This window comes from Colossoma macropomum, unplaced genomic scaffold (genome assembly GCF_904425465.1).
Source record: "Colossoma macropomum unplaced genomic scaffold, Colossoma_macropomum, whole genome shotgun sequence".
Classification (NCBI taxonomy): Eukaryota; Metazoa; Chordata; class Actinopteri; order Characiformes; family Serrasalmidae; genus Colossoma; species Colossoma macropomum.
In genome coordinates, this window is record NW_023494798.1 from 4,747,026 (window position 1) to 4,765,738 (window position 18,713).

General features: G+C 45.2%; 1 protein-coding gene across 1 annotated transcript in view; it reads left to right on the forward strand.

The window, feature by feature from the left end:
• The window catches only part of LOC118818037 (TCDD-inducible poly(ADP-ribose) polymerase), a 35,391-nt gene extending 17,184 nt beyond the window's left edge, over nucleotides 1-18,207 (forward strand). Inside the window, exons 3-6 of the mRNA XM_036585141.1 lie at nucleotides 7,219-7,405; nucleotides 8,544-8,731; nucleotides 11,903-12,163; nucleotides 17,216-18,207. Coding sequence (XP_036441034.1) covers nucleotides 7,219-7,405; nucleotides 8,544-8,731; nucleotides 11,903-12,163; nucleotides 17,216-17,663 — 1,084 coding nt within the window. The 3' untranslated portion in view covers nucleotides 17,664-18,207. The remainder of the gene's footprint in view (nucleotides 1-7,218; nucleotides 7,406-8,543; nucleotides 8,732-11,902; nucleotides 12,164-17,215) is intronic.
• Nucleotides 18,208-18,713: the final 506 nt, after the last annotated feature.

Here is an 18,713-nt window from a genome sequence, read left to right on the forward strand (position 1 = left end):
ATCCTGCGCTCTCTGTTCCCTCTCTTTGTGCGCAGGGACAGGAAGAGAGAGTTCAGAACAAAAGCAGCGTGTGCGGAGAGAGGAACGCACTCTTCCGTGGCACGTCACCCTGTTCTTTCTCTCTCTCCGGCTCTCGTACTGTGAAACGCTCCGACCCCGCTGCCTTCTGCCCTGGTCCTTTTGTCCTGCTTCCTTTTTTTCATTCTTTGTTTCTTCTGTTTTTTTTATTTCTCGTACCTGAACACTCACATCCTTATTCCTGCACTGCTGCCCCCCCCCTCCCCCCCTCCCCGAGACCAGCTGTATTTACAGTAAAGCACAAGACCAAAAACCATTTGCTCAAAGCAGGGCTGCACAATATATCACACACGTTTGCAATGGCTTTCCGACGGCTGGGCTATCGAGAAGTGGAAGCTATATTTATAACTGCACTGACATCAGTAGCACATACGTGAGTGTTCAAGCTTACATCAGCCATCTAGAGCGCACAGACGCTCAGACTCATGCGGACGCTGATGCCGGTCGGCGAGCGAGTGCGTGTTTTTCTGGAAGACACTCCGTGACTCAGCAGCTCCGTGCTGAAACTAGTGACAGGGCAGTTTTGCAGCAAAGCACTCTCGGGTGTGAAACCCAGTGACTGGGCGGTTTCAGATGAGGAACTCGCGACCAGTCACAGCTCGAGTTTCGCTTCTTTGATGACCTGCCGATGACTCTTCAGGATGTGCCTGTGTGTTTTTGCGCATGCAGCAGAGTGTGACAGTGACGAGAAAAATGGTCTAATTTGCATTTTGTTTGATTTGTTTTGGTCATATATGGTGTGTTTAGTCAGTAAATGCAAGCTGAGCACTGAGATGTTTCAGTTCCTATTCATGTGCTGCCTTTGTGTAGACTGGCCTTTACTGTGACTACTAGCTCACCCATACTGGTACTTGCTGATACTGGTACTTGGTGTGTTTGCAGTCTGCTGTGGGCTTTGCAGGGGTCTGTCTCACGAAGCAGGATTTCTTGCTTAGCCAGCTAACTGAGCTTATTCCTATTTAACCCTGGATTTTCTGTTTCATGACGGTGGGTCACGTTTTATGTCTCCAAGGCAGCTTATGCTGCACACCTAACCTGCTTGAGGGCAGGTTAAGTTCAGGATTTTGGGTCATAAAGAGTTTTCAGAGACAAGCCTTCGGCCAATCAGGGATGAAAACCGGCCCTCCTCTTTTTTGGGTCACTTTTTTCTCTTTTGAGTCATTTGTGGCCTTAATCGCATGATAAATATCAGCAGAGGAAGCAAAGCGTCCTACACAGATATCAAAAATTGTTACTCTAATAAGTACACTTAAGCCATGGGTTCACTACACGACTCGTAAAGTCTTAACAGATTGTAAAAGGACTGGGCATCTCACACTGTCTGTTTTTGCAGGTTTTTTGGGCGACTGAAATTACACGCAACTCAATTTTTAAGCTGCTGCTGAACCAAACGGAACTCACTGAACTTGCGAACTCTTGCGTTTTCCTGTTACTAGGAGACGCAAATAAACAAACGTGAGCTGCTGCTGCTGCTTTCTCTGCCCTTTGCGCTGACACGGTAAAGAAGCAGCAGGTAAACCTGTTTAAGGGCTCATGGATTTAAAAATGTTTGGTATTTTTAGAGTTAAATGTACATAAACTTGACTGCGCTCGTGCTCTAAACTCAGCTGATTTAAAAGCTCTGCTCCACACGTGAGGGACTGTCACCATTTTTCTTTGTTTACTTGCTGTAGTTTCTTCTTTCACACTCTCAGTTTTCATTGGTTGTTGCAGGAATCTGTTCAGATTGAGTCGTTGACCAGTTTACACTAGATTTCACTCCGAGTCAGGTCGAGAAAATCAAACATGTTTGATAAACTCTGACTGTTCTGAAATGTGAACGGGAGGCTGAAAATCTGAGTCTGTGCCCCTCAAACACGACTTGACTCTCTCTCCAACTGTCGACTCTGTCCGATGATCGTTCTGACACAGTTTTAACAACAAATGCCCTTAAATGCTGGAGTTAATGCCGCCTATAATTGCTAATTCACTGACCATTAACCCGAAGGGTTGGCGGGCAGACCGCTGATCACAACAGCAACGCAGACCACAGTCTCGCCCAGCCAGCAGCTAATGAAAATTGACAATTTGGAAACGAATGGATTTATTTGCATTTATAATCACTCCAACTTGTTTCCAGAAGTCAGCTTCTTGTTCGAATTGTCCCGTTCCGCCTTAAATGGTACAGCAGTTACACTCTGGTGCCATTTAAGGTGGAAGGGGAAATTTGAACAAGAAGCTGTCCAATGAGAAGCAACATTAGCCTCGTAAAAAGTTGAGAGACATTTTTACAAGAAACTATTCCACCTTTGAGTAAAAGTTTCCTGCCAGAGATGCGAGAAAAGCAGAGCTAAAGGTTAATGCAGAGCAAAGTAAGTCTGTGTTTGTATTTGTAGCCTATACTAACACATCAGCACATACAGAGGCATTTTTACAGGCAAGATGGTGAAATGGACATAAAATCTTGTGGCTGCCAAGGTGGATTGATTTTTGTTGAAAGGACAAAATGGCTCTTCTGGATTCATCTGGATTGCCGACCTCCGGGTTAGAGGTAGTATCGGTATTGGTACTCGGTATCGGCAGATACTTGAGGATCAGGTATCTGTATCAGGAGAGAAAAGTTGGATCAGTGTTTGATGCTCAGCCAGGAACCCTGTGCAAGTGCAGCATGCTTGGTGAGACAGGTTCTAGATATAGCTCTGACAAATGTTTACTTATTTATCTTGCTTATTTTACTATGGTGTTTGTGTATGCCCAGCACAGGAAGTCCTGGACGTGTTGGGCAGGAGTGTGTGCCTGTTCCTCTGCGTCTGCGGGGTGTGTGCCCACGGTTAATGGGTGTGTGTGAGTGTAAGCATTGTGTGTGTTTGTTTCCCTTGGCGAGTGTTGTAATGGTAAGTGTGTGTGTGTGTGTGTGTGTGTGTGTGTGTGTGAGTGTGTGTGTGTGAGTGTAGCTCGAAGGCTAAAGCTGTTTCAGGCTTAACCTTATCATGTGCTGACAGGGAATGTTCCCAGAGGTGTGTGTGTGTGTGTGTGTGTGTGTGTGTGTGTGTGTGTGTGTGCGTGTGTGTGTGTGTGTGTGAGAGAGAGAGAGAGAGAGAGAGAGAGAGAGAGAGAGATGTCTGAGCAGCTACGTGTGGCTGTGTGCGCGTATGTTTGTCTTCGATTCAATTCAGTAGGTCAGTGGTGACATACTGCAGCGATAATTATCTCTTTCTGTCTTTCTCTCTCGCACGTCTCTCTCTCTCTGTCTGTATGCCCCCCCTTTCCTTGCCTTTCTCTGTCTCTCTCACTCTCTCGCTTCTCTCTCTCGGCCTCTCTCACGCTCTCTCCCTTTGTCTCTCTCGCTCTTTCTCCTATCTCTTTCTTTCTCTCTTCCTTTTTTCTGTCTTTGTTTCTCTCTCTTTCTTGTCTCTCTTTCTTCTCTCGCTCATTTTTCTTTTCCTCTCTCTGCCTTTCTCACTCATCTTTTTTGTCTCTCTCCCATCTTTCTTTCTCTCCTTTCTCTTTTTCTCTCTCTACTTTTTTCTGTTTTTGTTTCTCTTTCTTCTCTCTCTCTCTCTCTCTCTCATTCTTCTTCTCTCTCATTTCTCCCTTCTCTCTTTCTGCCTTTCTCACTCACCACTTTCTTTGTGTCTCCATCTCTCCTCTCTTTCTCTTTCTCTCTTCCCTCTCTCTGTCTTTGTTTCTCTCTTGTTTCTCTGTCTTTCTGTCCCCCTTCTGTCTTCATCTTTCTTTCTTCTCTCTCTTTCTCTCTCATTTCTCCCTTCTCTCTCTCTGCCTTTCTCACTTACCTGTTTATTTGTGTCCCTGTCTCTCCTCTTTCTTTCAATTTTCTCTGTCTGTCTCTCTCTCTCTCTCTCTCTCTCTCTCTCTCTCCCATCCCCTCCTTGTGTACGTGGAGAATGGGCTATGGCTTGTTTTTGCTTGTGTTGTTTTCTACATCAGATCTGACTCTTCGCATGGCACAGCGTCAAATCCAGAGAGAGAGAGAGAGGGAGAGCGAGAGAGAGAGAGGGAGAGGGAGAGAGAGAGAGGGAGAGAGGGAGAGAGAGAGAGGCCAACCCTCATTTTCTTCTCCTTGAGTCTGTGTGCGCTCTCATTTCCCTTTCTGTGGCCACTTTAGTCAGCGAATGTGCTCCTTGCTGCGTTTTCACGTACTTATCATTCCATCTCTTCTCCGTTTCACCTCTCTGCCAGATGGCTGCTTAAGAGCTCAGCCTTTCAGGCTTCTGCCCACCAGGCAGAAATAAAAAAACAACAACGACAGCACGACGTCCTGAGACATTCTGAACAGAACCGAGTGTCTGATCTAAGAGTGCTGGCAGTGCTGGACTGACTCAGACAAAGGTGGGTCAAACGTTTCAGTACTGGAGAACCTCGATTGTGTAGGCTTGATAATGCAGGTTCCACAGTTTGAGTTCCAGTGCTGCACAAAATGGACAGAATATCATATTGCGAGTATGATTTGTGCAGCGATACACATATTTTCAGGTTCAACACATTTTTAATTCAGAATTTTTTGTATTACGTTTTCAAAACGTCTTGATTCTTCTAATTATGCCCAACACAGCTTATTGATTTTAGATTTTCTTTTAAAAAAATGATATCAAAAGCATGTCATTGTGCAAAATAGTGACTTTATGAGAGGTATAAACAAAAAAGAGACCTGAACAGGCTTATATAAAACCTTATATAGCATGTCTGCACTTCATTAGACCCCCAAAATGTTCCACATTTTGCCTGCAATTACACATTTCCACCAGAGGTGTCTCCAAATCCCCAAATACTACATAGTGTTGCTTTAGGTCTAAGTTACTGCTTTAATTTGTTCACCTTATCTAGTTTCCATAAAAGACGTCAAACGAGACCCTCAGTCAGTAGAGAGTGAGGGGCGTATCGGCGATGCAGTTTAACATTTCAATACACATTCGAACATCTATTTCCTTAAAATGTTCATGATTTTTTCTGCATAGAAACAGTTAAATGGCTAGATATTGTGTTCGCGTTCAGTATGTGTGTGAACCCTTGATGGGACATGGTTAAAGATTGGCCTACATAAAGTTTGGCCCAGTTTATATAACCTTTTTGGACATCTCGATGGAAGGTCCAGGGCTGGTCAGGATGCTCACAGCACTCAGTATGTTTCTCTCATTTGTTAGAGGGCTTATTTACATGATGCGATTTCACTATGATAAAGGCAATATTGTGATAAGCATTAACATACTATATGGCTGCATGGTTATTTTATTGGTTTAAAAGCAAATACCTGATGTAATCGGATTTCATTGCAGCAGTTGTGCTCGTCCAAAGCTAGATTCGCTGCCACTCTTGGCTATACGGCTGCGCGGCTGCCTTCCATCCAGCTTTAGTCCGAGCGCCGAGCTGGTGCCCAGAATGATTCTGTCACTGTTTAATTATCTTGCCTTATTTGTTTGGTCGTTCAGAGTCTCTCTTCTGTTTAGTCTAGCTCCTGCTCGGTCTGTGTGTTTGTTGGTTGGTGAGGGGTTTTTTTGTCCATTCATTGTCCACCCTTCCTGTCAACGTCTGCCATGCTTTAACTCGCTCTCTATCTCTCCTGCTCTCTCTCTCCTTCTCTTGTTCTACCTCTCTCGGCCTGGCATGGTTCATGCTGTATTGCAGTCTGGTCCTCAAAGGGGCTGCACTTCGTTCTGTGGTTCTGCTCGTTAAATCTGTTGGTCTCGGTCTTCAAACAGTTGATCACGTTGCTGGATAGAAAACCAGCTTCCACACCGGCCATTTGCGGAGAAGATTGGACACCCCTGCCCATTGTCTGACCGTTCTCTCACTCTCTCTGCCACGTACTATAATCATGAGTTACTACTATTTCAGTTTTTGAGTTCGGGTTTGCATCACTGCAGGACTTGGACAGTGGGTTTGTTACTGACCACATGTTTCAGAGTGGCGTGAATGTGCTATGGGCAGCTTTTGGTTACCTTGTCAAACTGAAGTGTAGATGTGCTGGATATTCTCAAGAGCTGGGTCAGATATCTCTGCTTTACCCCACGTTCACACTGGCAACGACTTTCTGGCTCTTGTCATCCAGATCGCTCATCGCCTGTGGGCGTTTCTGAACTCGAGCGGACCGTTGGTTGCCATAGTTTCACTGACACCAAGCACAAATCAGATGCATTCCCGCTAGAAATAAAAATCCTGGTAAAAAATCGCTGGTGTGCTTATTTTTATTGAATCCCCGATTCTGTGCAGTCAGTTTGCGCGGAAAACGCTATTTGTTCTTTGTGATTACTGTCCATTTTCGACGAAGGCACCGCAGCCATTATTCCACCTGTGGTAGGAACAATTATCTAGGAACCAAAAACGGAGCGTACCATTTGACAGTGGCAAAGTGCGTACTATGCTGCTCAATGCTCAATTCCTATTGGTTATTGCCACATCGCTTCGCTCCTTATTTGCATAAAGTTAAACTCCACTTAACTTTGTTGCATCACCAACGTTCGCGCCGCCTCCTGTCGCCGGAAATCGCCAGCTCTCATTGAAATCGAACGTCCTCCGGCCGCTTCGTTGCATCGCACCACTACCAGTGTGAATGCAGGGTTAGGGTGTACTGGGTCTGTGTGGTTTGCCAGCAGTTCTATCTGTTTTCCTATTAATGCCTTTTTAGCAGAACTCACTGAATATGATTTACATAGAGATATATATATGCGCTATATTACAGAAACCGTAAAAAAGAGAGGCTTCCTCTTCTGACCTGACCAGCAGTCATGAATGAAGAACAGGCATGCATGTGTTCCCGTTGATCGGCTCTGGCTTTGAGCTGGCAGCTCTGGTCAGACTTTTAACCCTTGACCCCTAATCCTCTTTGTGTTTGAGAGTGAGTGTGATCGATAAGACTGTTATTAGAGTGGGCTGTCTGGCCCAGGACGTGACCTAAAAAGCTCAGGGATGTGTGGCTGTGTGTATTTGGGGGGAGGAGGGGAGCAGTCAGTGGGGTCAGCCTTACTTTCTCTGCCCAAGGGACTTGGTCTGTCCTTCTCTCACACTTTACACACCGAGTCAGAGAAACCAACCAGAAAAGCTGAAACTGAGTTTAACATCTACCAGTGAAATGTTGTTTCTGTATGTCTGCTAAAAGACCTATGGGAGAGTCTGAACTGACCGTGTTTTTTGTCTCATACGCAGGAGTCGAGTGTTCATGCTAGACTTCAGTGCCATGAGGGTTTGTGACCTGGAGTTTGACCTCGTCAGGCGTCTGTCCACGGCGTCCAGCTCCGGAGCCACGTCCTCCAGCACAAACCCCGCCCCTAGCTGCCTCACAGTGTGGAAGTATTACTGCAGAGACAACTTTGGCTGGAGGGAGTACTCAGAGGTGAGATGCTGAACGTCCTCCACAAGCCACACTTACGAAATACAGGGAGATTCACTTGAAAGAGGCCCCGAATATTCTGTGGTAACTCCCGTTAGGATGAAGCAATCTGAACCAAAGAATACACTACATACCTTGACGTATGTGTAATCGATTGCATTACATGCGATGCTATAAGTGATCTCCGTTTTCTGCCAGACACATGAAAGGGTTGGGGTTATGCACCCGGAAGCTGCAAACGGAGGTTAAACGTCACGACAGCTGTCCGGCGCCTACCTCATCACCCCGACGCAGAGGCATCCCAGTTTGTTCGAAGCTCCATATACTGAGAAGCACATTGAATGTTGTTTCGTTCAGATTGCTTCGTCCTAGAGAGAGTTATTAGAATATTCGGGGCCTCTTTCGAGCGAATCTCCCTGTATTACATCTCAGATAAATGGTGTACTCAGAAACACAAACTTGGAGAACAATTTGGGAAAGCTAATATACTAACCGCACTCCCATTCACGTTCAGCGACTGCACACCGTGTTAGGCAAACCTTCGAGAAGTGTAAATGTCAGCTGTTGAAACAATCAAAGTAGCGCAAAGTCATTTATTGAGCTTTCCAAGTTGGTTGACAAAGGATTTTAAATGGAGAATCAGTATTAATTGAGTCCAGAACCAAAGTTTGCCTGAATGTTTGCGAAACCATTTGGCGATTAGGGATATTCTGCCACATTTTCAGGGGCTGGCGGGGGGGGTGATGTGAATATGTCTATGTGTGTGTGTGAGAACTGGCTCTCACACATGCACACACACACCAGAGGAAACGCTCTGTTCTGCCCACACGCAGCCATCTGAAATCAGACCGTTGCATAAGTGTTCCTTTTCGAAATAAAGCTATTTATTTCCTTTCCCAAATCTCCAGCGATGGATGCAGTCTGACTCGCACTCCAGATGAAGCAAGTGGGAGCGCGAGAACTGTGCGAATGCGCCGTTCCTTCTCTCAGCGCCGCTCTCGCTCTCATTCCGTCGGATGTTTTTCGATCTCGTTTCTTTTCTCGCTCTGTTCCGCTGCCGTGCTTATTCTCCCTGTCTGTTTGTCTCTGTCTCTCTTTGTATCTAACTCGTTTCTTTCTCCTCTCTCCCTCTGTCCCGTAGCCGGTGGTGCGTCTGATCGAGGAGGCGAGTGGGCGGGGCCTGAAGGAGGTGCGCTTCATCACGCTACAGAACCAGTACATCCTGAACATCCGCGAGGGCTTCCAGCAGAACGCCGTCTTCGGCTTCCGCCGCCAGATCAAGAAACGGCCTCTCTTCATGTCCTCCGTCAGGCTCTCGTCGTACTTGCAGTGAGTATCCGTGGAAACCCGGCCCAAAAAAAGGCTCCCAGCACATCCCATAATAAACACAAGCAGTCGTACACAATCACTCACTCGCTCTAAGTAGAATCGACAGTCTTGTATATTTAAGAAACTGTTTTTTTTTTCTTCTAGGCAGGTTTGATGCAGCTGTGATTGTTTATATGGAGATTGTCCAGATTTAGCTGAGGATGAATTTCAGCTCATTTCTTTGAGGCTTCACTACCTTTGAGTAAAACTCCCCCTCATTACCTCAGTGGTGAAAGCATGGGGAGGAAAACGAACCCTTTTTGTACTGATTCATCCAAACCACATCCAAAACTGTTTGACAAATGAACTTCTCACTTTCGCTTTATAATGCCAGTCACCTTTAGCGGTGAAAGTACGGCAGCTGTCTTCCCCTCTCCAGAGCAGATAAAAGCAAATGGCTCATGCTTGCCAGACCCCTCGCTGAGTGTGATCGTTTGAAGAGTCTCCGTCTGACCGATGTGTCCGAGTACTGTTCGTACTTGCCGTTCATGCGTACCTGCCCTGTCCTGCTGGCGCTGCCGGCTGGAGACACACCCCGGCTCTCGTTTGGCAGAGAGCGAAACGGACAGAAAGCAGCAGATGCGAAAAAAGGAAGAAACGAGGAGAGGAGAAAAGCGTAAATTGGTTCCAGACTGGTGGAGCTGGGTGAATGAGAGAAACGTGACTGTTTGGGAAGTGGGGCTTTTTGGGCCAGACGTTTTCACTTCAGGCGTCTTTTGCATTTTTCTTCTTCCTGCTGCATCTGTTCCTGAGCTCCTCCGGCCTGCGCAGGAAGTGTATCTTATGACCAGCCTCCCTCTTTTAATTACTGAATGGTATAGTGTATTTTTTCATGGACTTAATTCTGTTTCGGACCAAACTATCCCAGCTCTGTCCAGTGTCTGTAGTGTGGTTGTGCACGCATGCATGTTACACCACATCCTAGAACTAGTTTTAAAAAGTAGTTTGATGAAAGCATTAAGATTTATACAATATTCCCCTGCACTGAATCTGTGGGGCTGATTTAGCTAAGACATATCCCACACTAATTAGCACTGTTAAAGGGTAATATCACCAATTTTTTTTATATAAAACGTCTGGTTGAGTGATGGGAACCGAGGGTTGTGTGCCATTTTATTTACTACCCAAAACCGCCAGTGTCAGAGTTTTTATATCAGATAATAATAGTGGTAAAATTGTGGTAAATCAGGTTTTCTTTGAGTGCTGTTTTAGCTCTCTGCCATGAATGGATATAAAAAATGAATAAAAATGCACAATTTAGGCCGAAGCCTTCCTAAAAAATGTCTCCGAAATCTTGGCATCTTGTTCGTAATCATCTCATGTAATAACTTTCTGTAAGGGAGCTTTTAAAAGGATTAAACATGTCAGACTTGTGGCTCCCATCACCGCCAGTTTGAACAGACGGAGCATTTCACATCAAACCGCTCTGAATGACTTTGTTTATGCCATTTAATCATGCGGAAATTATGAGCAATCGGTGGAATTCCCCTTCAAGTAATCTCAAATAGACCGGCTTATGTTGTTTCTGAGACACTGTTATCTAAAAAATACAGGCTTCAGGATGGCTGTCACTACTGTTTTCAGCCATGCAATGTACTTTTGTCCATGTTTATAGATAACAGTGTGTCGTACAGTGTCAGAAACCACATAAGCAAGTCTATTAGAGATACTGAACATCTCAGTGCAGTTTGAGGCAAGTGTGTGATGGTTTAGGCACAGTGTTGGCACAGTGCTATTCTGTGTGCTTTAACTTCTACTACTTGTTAGCTACATTAGCCTCGTAGTGCAAAAGAAGCCTCAGACACCAGGAGTCTTTGGTGATTGGAAAAGGGGAATTTTGTTCGGAAATAAAACATTTTGCCAAGCTTTTCCCTCAAAATGTATTCATTTCGTCTTACTGGATCTTTCCTTAAGTGCGTTCCTCCAGTGTGTTACCTCCAGTGCTGCGGAGGTCAGGGTTGGTTGCGTCCCCCTGCGCGTGGCTTCATGGTCTGGACTAGGTGTGAACAGCTTTGGGTCTCGCAGCTGGAGGCTCCCGCTGTGGCAGGAACAAGCTGTCCTGAGCTCAGAGTTGGAAGCCATTAGGCTGAGTGGCAGCTTGGCTGCACGTCTGCCCACACCGGTCCAGTTACTGCTCAGCAAGCGGCATAAATCTCTCCCTGGCTCACATACACATGCATAGTCATGCACAAAACAGTAATATACCCATATTCTGCCCTTTTCTGTTCCCTCCTTCTACCACCGCTCCATTTCCTCATTCTTACTGGGAGCTTCTGAGAAACATATGGGAAATAAATCCTCTGCAATGCTAGGAACGGCAGTCGGCACGGCGCAGGCAAGAGAGAGAGAAAGGGAGAGGCAGAGAGAGATCGAGAAAGACGGAGAGAGAGAGAAAGAGAGTGGGGCAGGGCTCAGCAGAACTCAGGTAGAGGATGACTCAGGAGATAGTCACGCTGACTGAAGCAATCACGTCTACCTGGCTGGAATCTAAAAAAGACACAGCGTCACACAGAGAGAACAGTTAAGCCTGACCCCCATCCCACCTGCTCTGCAAAGACTCTCAGCTGCTTTGGCTCCTCTCTCATCCACTTTTAGCTCTACAGATCTGCTTCGAAGTCCAGCTGCTTTGAGTTCCACAGTTATGTCTGGATTTAGTACAGTTTTGCTGATTAGTTAGAAAGCAACATCCTTGTTGCAGTTGGGAGCACTTTGCCTCTGACATGCTATGAAACACCATTGTATTTTAAGCGTCTTTATGGCCACTTCATTGACTGGACATGGTTTTCTTGCATATTGACTCTACAAAATTTGACTTAAAATATTTGGCTTTACAGTTGTAAATATAAGAAATATTATTTTATTGTGCAGTAAATATGGTCTCCTCAGATAGTGCCTATGGTCGCATCATTCTGCACTCATTTGCACTTCATTTTTTTAGCTCTGCCCTTTTTGTATTTGCTTATTTTAAAAGAGCTGCACTTATTATTTGTCCTCAATTTATATATTTGTATCTATTTAACTAGATCGAGGTTTCTAGGTCATGTTGTTTTGTGTAATTTAACATTCTGTAAGTAATAAATAAATTATGTGCTAAACAATCTGGTAAATTTTATCTTTCGTTCTCATCTGCAGAACGCTAGGTGGCGTCTACGCTCTGGAGGTTTCCGGACCGCAGCCGCTCTCCCTCACGTCGACCTCCTCACCCCGGCCGTTCCCCGAGACCTGGGTCCCCATGAGCCCGGACCAGGACTACATGCAGGTGCCCGTCTCCCGCGACGACCGCAGCTACCGCACCGTCTACAACCTCTTCCACAAAACAGTGTCTGAGACCAAATTCCGCATCCTAAAGATCCTCCGCGTCCAGAACCCCTTTCTCTGGGAGAAATACAAGAGGTAAGGAAAAAGTGCTTCCAGTGATTATGGCTCTATAATGACCATGACTTTGCTTTTAAAGGTTTTGATGTGTTCCTAAATGGACAGGCCAAGCAAACAATGCTGTGACGTCATGCTAACGTGCAGCATGACCTTTCACTCTAGTGGCTAGTCACAGTAGTTTAGCGTGGTTAAATTCTGTATACATGCTATTTTGTAATTCTGTAATGGGAATTTCATCATTTTTTCAAAATTCCTGCATAAATCATACGTTGAGATGTAAACAGAGTCATTCTGAGTGGTTTGATGTGAAATGGTTAATAGAGAAACTTAGCAACTCTCTAGATTTCTCTGCAGTAGTGATGATAAGAACACTTGGGTTATGGGTTATGATGTCTACAGTGCAAATATGGCCATTTTATTTACTATCCAAAATGGCCAGCTAACCTACACGTGCCTTCTGTGTCTTTTCATGGGTGACGTGTTGCCTTAAAATGTCCAACTCTCCACCATGAATGGATTTAAAAAGTACATTTTAGGCCAAAAGCTTGTTGCACAACTATCATAAAGCAATGTTTCAGGCGTCATGCAGCGTATTTAACCATTTAATCTAATAACTTTCAGTGAGGGAGCTTTTAGAGGTATTAAAATGCCATGCAAGTCTGGTTCTCATCACCACCAGAGTGAACAATTTCGAGTCTGTAAGTTTCTCTACACCAAACCACTCTAAATGACTCTGTTTACATCTTAACTATTTAATTATGCAGACATTTTGAAAAATCTGTGGAATTCCCCCTTTCAGGTGCTCAACTGCCCAAATCTGTGTGATTTAAAAGCGTTTAAAATCAAAGAATGTTCACTGGAACAAAATATTGAAAACAGACTGATATTGAAGAGCCAGTATTAAATTGTTGCAACACGACAGGCCAGACCAAGTGCTTAAAAACTGCACCTACTAAAGCATATAATAGTACTGCTCTAAGCGCCGTGTTGGTGAAGGCATGAGCTCGTGAGACAGAGCTAGCGGTTCCCGCTGGGTGCTTTAAGCTCCTACATCCCCTGTACAGGCCCTAAAGTTGTCATCAGTGTGGGTGTGAGATGACTGTAAGGTTACTTTCTTTGCCTACCTTTGGCATAAACCACGGTAACGGTCCTTGCTGACTTGTTGTAGGACGGAAACAGGTGCGTGCACGTAGCAGGTGTGTGAGAGATGAACTTCAGAGGCGTGTGTGAAATGTGGAACATGCTCAGAGGAAGTTTGTGGGGGAGGAAAAGGTGCTAGGAGTCACGCTGTGGTGTGTGTGTGTATATATATATATATATATATATATATATATATGTATATATATATATACATATACATATATATATATGTGTGCATTTGTTTGTGTGTGTGCATGTGGGAGGAAGAGCTGCCCGTGTGCAAGGGACCATGCTGTTGTTGTTCTTTAATATGCCATCGTCATGGAAACACGGGCTGAGGGGTAAAGGTGGCAGAGAGGTGGGCTGCTGCTGACTCACTGTGGAGGGTGTGCATGTTTGTGTGTGTTCGGTGAGCTCATGCTGCAGCTTCAGGTAGCTTATGCAGACGTGTGTGACGTCTCTAGAGCAGTGTTGGAGGGTAACATGGCATAAAGTAATGCAGAACAGTAATGTAATTACTTTTCCTGCAACAAAGTAGTGTAACAGTTTGCAGCTTAAATTCTTATCACATTAAAGTTACCCAGCTCACTACCCAGTCAAACTCCACTGAGATGGTGAAAAGTAACCTGGCCTTGTCAAGATTCCACTGTCACGGTGAAAAGTGACCCGGCTCACGACCTACTCAAACTCCACTGTCATAGTAAAAGGTGACCCAGTTCATGGCCTAGTCAAACTTCTCTGTCACGGTGAAAAGTGGCCCGGCTCACGGACTACTCAAACTCCACTGAGATGGTGAAAAGTGACCCAGTTCATGGCCTAGTCAAACTTCTCCGTCACGGTGAAAAGTGGCCCAGCTCACGGCCTACTCGGACTCCACTGAGACGCTGAAAAGTGACCCAGCTCACAGCCTAGTGAAATTCCAGTGTCACGGTGAAAAGGGACCCAGCTCATGACCTAGTCAAACTCCACTGTCACAGTGAAACGTGACCCAGTTCATGGCCTAGTCAAACTCCTCCATCACAATGAAAAGTGACCCGGCTCACGGCCTAGTCAAACTCCACTGTCACGGTGAAAAGTGACCCGGCTCACAGCCTAGTCAGACTGACTCTGAGAAGTGACCCGGCTTGCTGCTTAGTCACACTCTGCTGTCCTGGTGCAAAGTCCAGGGCTCACGGTCTCATCAGACTTCGCTTCCACTGTGAAAAGTTCACAGTGAACGTCACAGTGAAGTCACGGTGAAAATCACCGTCATGGCCTAGTGAAACTCCACTCTCACGGTGAAAAGCACTTGTCTCCCAGCCAAGTCAAACTCAGCTGTTATGGTACCAAGTCTTTGGCTTATGGCCAAGTCAAACACCGCTACCATGGTATAAAAGTGTCCCGGCTACTGCAGTAAAAAGTCACCCATATGTCTCTGACAGAGAACTATTAATTAGCGCAGTGCATTTAAAATATACATTTCCTCTGTACATTATCCACACTTTGTGTCATTTTGGTGGGTGTGTGCTGCCTGCGTCAGCTAACTCCACGGCTTTGTGATTATAAGTAGCACAGTGAGAGTGAGGTAAACACCGCAAACCAGTCCTACAACATTAAACTAAAGGATAAAGATCCTTTTGCTGAAGAAGAGAGATCCCCAAGCTCACTTAACTCAGGTCCGACTCCCTTTTTCGCTCAGAAACAGCCTGTAATCATTACATTTTATTCCCAAAGATTTTATTTGGAGGCAGCTGCGTCCTGGCTAGTTGCTGTTTTCAAACAGCCGCTAATAATTTTAATCAAGCGTAACTGGTGGGAATAATGACATGCCTTTTAAATGATTACTTTGACTGGCTATTTTTTTTTTCTAAATAAAGTGCTGAATTCATTGGAGTTAGTTCAGTTTTATGTTTTTTAGAGAGTAAAGGAGAAGTAAAGTAAGGAGTAATTAGATTACTTTTTTTTTCCCAGATGTAATAAGTGAAACAATCCCATTACATTTTAAGAGATGTAGTCATTTGTTATCCATTATATTCTTGAGTAACTGCCCCAACACTGCTCCAGAGGCCAGGTTTAACTTGCTTAGGTCTGGTGGATTAGAGGGTACATGTTTTGTGTGAAGTGTAAACATCAGCAGGAGTGTACGCTGCCTCTGACTCTGCACCATTGACGTGAGGCGGGGCGCTTTATGATAAAGAAATAAAGTGATCGACAGAAAAATCCAGTGCAGTTCAGGGAATGAGAGATGAAGGGGAGCAGAAAGAGAGAGTTGTTAATGCAGGCAATGCAGGAGCTGCAAGGGGGCCGTTCGGGGTCAGTGCGGCTGTGTGTGTGTAAGAGAGAGTGTGAATCAGAGAGACACGGCTCAGTGCAGTGGCAGACTATGGCTGGCTAGTAGCTACAGGATCAGCAGAGGTCAGGCAGAGTCATGGCGGCACGCTTGGCTGAACCACGCACAAACTCGCCCCCCCCGCCCCCCTCCACTGGCAACAATACGGCAGCAGACTGAGCCTAATGGAACACTGTTTGAATGGGTGTGGGAGCTCACAGCTCCCAGAGCAATGACCCACTCTTTGGTCACTCTGATCTTTCTGCTACCCCAAGGGCAGCTCTCAGCATGGTGCCCTGAGCGTGCAGCCTGTTTTTTTTTTGTTTTGTTTTTTTCTGTGGACTGTAGGCTTATTCTCACAGCAGTGGGACATTATATCAGCCTTTATGACTCAGTTATTAATCTGAGGGTGCAGTATTCTGTTACTACTGTGATTTCCTCATGAACTACTATGTAAGCTGTTTAGTTTAACCCCTTAAATGGCCAGTTTTATTGCACACTTCTATAGCCTAAGAATATCTTTGCACTGAAGTGCCTGTAGTTACTGAATAATAAGGCTTAGTAAGTACAAAGCCTGAGATTTTAGGGGGCTCTAAAGCACGTACAGTGTTCAGAGACCATTCAGGATCTCAGAGCATCTCTAACAAGGTCATCTTCTGTTAATCAGCGTTTCAGCTGTGGTGCTGTTTTGAGAACTTATTTGAGCAATATGGTTTCACATTGATGTGTCATTCCAGTAATGTTTCTGGTTTTTCAGTAACATAATGTGCATCTCGGTTGTGTTTCGGAAATACAGTTTCAGTAGTGCATCGAGTTCAACCATTTGCATATTGTTCATGGGCTCAGACAGTTTGCATACTGTTTCAGTAATGCCATATCAGTGGTTTCCAGCTCTGATCCTGGAGGATTTTGGTGTTTTCCCTGCTCTGACACACCCAGTCTAACTAATCAGCTAATTATCACACCCTTCCTAAGTCGAAGCGGGTGTGCTGGAGCAGGAAAAACAGAAACGTGCAGAGCAGAAGCACTCGAGGGTCGGACTGCATGATAAATGGTTTAGTAATCGTTATTGAGATGTTGCCTTTGGCAGTACTGGTATTGCAGAAAGTAGCAATATGCAAATAAGCCCTTAAACAAATCGTAGCTTTTTTATTGTGTGCTCTGAGCGTCCTGATCAGTGTCAGAGCTTACTGAGAATATTTTAGTATAACATTTAAATAACGTAGGGCAGTCTTTGATCATGTGCCATCAAATGCATGGCAGGTAGAGGCATGAAATTTAAGCACTTGGAGACTTGGGATCCCGGCCCAACTAGGCCCAGCTGGTACCCCTGAAACCCAAACCTGACCCAGACCTGCTCACATGGAAATTTACGTCAGTGTGATTCTTTAAATAGACACAAATCTATTACATAAAAAGGACTTGCTTGAAAAAATATCTGAGCCCGAGCTGAGCCAAGCCCGGCCCGAAACCCGATGTTTTATCTGGCCCCAGATCTGGGCAGCAGACCTCTAATTGCAAAGTAGCAGACCTCTAAAGTTATATTGCAGTTGCAATCAGCATTAAGAGTTTCAGTTGAGAGCGTTTGACTAATTTGCTGCTCTTCTTTCCACTCCTCACAGGAAGAAGGAGTACATGTCTCGGCGCATGTCGGAGATGGACCGGCTTCTGAACGAGCGCCACCTGTTCCACGGCACCTCGCAGGACGTGGTGGAGGGCATCTGCAAACACAACTTTGACCCACGCGTGTGCGGCAAGCACGCCACCATGTTCGGCCAGGGCAGCTACTTCGCCCGCAAGGCCGTCTACTCGCACAACTTCTCTAAGCGCTCGGCCCGCGGCGTCCACTACATGTTCTTGGCCAAAGTGCTGACGGGCCGGTTTACGGTGGGCAACCCGTCCATGCGCCGACCGCCACCCCTCTGCCCTCGCGACCCCTCCAGCGACCTCTTTGACTCGTGTGTGGATAACTGGATGGACCCACAGATTTTTGTCATTTTTAACGATGACCAGAGCTACCCGTACTTTATTATCCAGTACGAGGAGGTGGCCAGCACCGTGGCCATCTGAGGACATCGGAAAGGACTGGAAAGGAGTCTGGACGCATCTGGTCTTGGGGCCTGTGGTGAGGGTGGCTGTTCGTACACTCTGTGTAGAAGTCTTGGATGGTACGGCACAAGCTCTGAGGGTTTGCGTGGGAGGGACCACCAAGCTTCCATCCTCCGGCGCTTTCGGCGCGTGTGTTTGTGTCCCCGAACAATGTGAAGGCGGTCATGCCCGTCTTCGGTTCCAAACGGACTGGTGCATAATCTCCAGCATTCACAGAGAGCGCGTGGCTCTGTGGCTCCGCCTCTGGATTCTGGACTATGAGACACTGGTGGTCCGTCACTTGGACTTAACGCTGTCGTTGAAGCTTTGACATCCTTTTCCTTTTTTTTGTGATTTTTTTAGGACTCATGCCCCTCCCCCTTCAGCTGCCATCTACTTTCCATACTTAATTTGTGAGAAGTTGTACATATGTTCTCCTTGTTTATATTTGAACTGTGTGCCTTTTGTTCATAAAGAATTATTTATGTTAGTTAATGTAACAAATAAAAAAACTCAAACTTCAAAAGCTAATGTTGTAGGTGGTTTAATTCTTAGAAGCACTTCTTTATCCTTTAATATTCAGAGTTATCCAAATCAATCTCTGATAGTTTTCCACTAATAGCTCATTGAAAAGTGGAGAAATTCTGTGGAAAGTTTGGATTGTGAACTTCCAAATCAGACCACACTTGCGTTTGGAAGTAAAAGAGGAGACACTTTATTATGATTTGAATTTCACAAAAAGTTAGCCTTGTTTTTTTAACGTTTCTTGACCTTGAAACATTGTTCGATGTAAATTGAATGTACAGTACGGTGCAAAAGTCAGAGACCACCATTCATTTATTTCATTTCCAGTCAAAACGTCCAGTAAGTACAAGTTATTCATTTTCCTGAAAGCATATTTCAAAAGACGCCTCAACAAGTAAATATTATATCCATATTTTCAGCGTTTATTCTGTTACTCTTTGCCTTTATTACAGCTTCCAGTCTTTTCAGGTGACTTTTTTTTTCAGTTTTTCAAAGAAATTTTTTCAC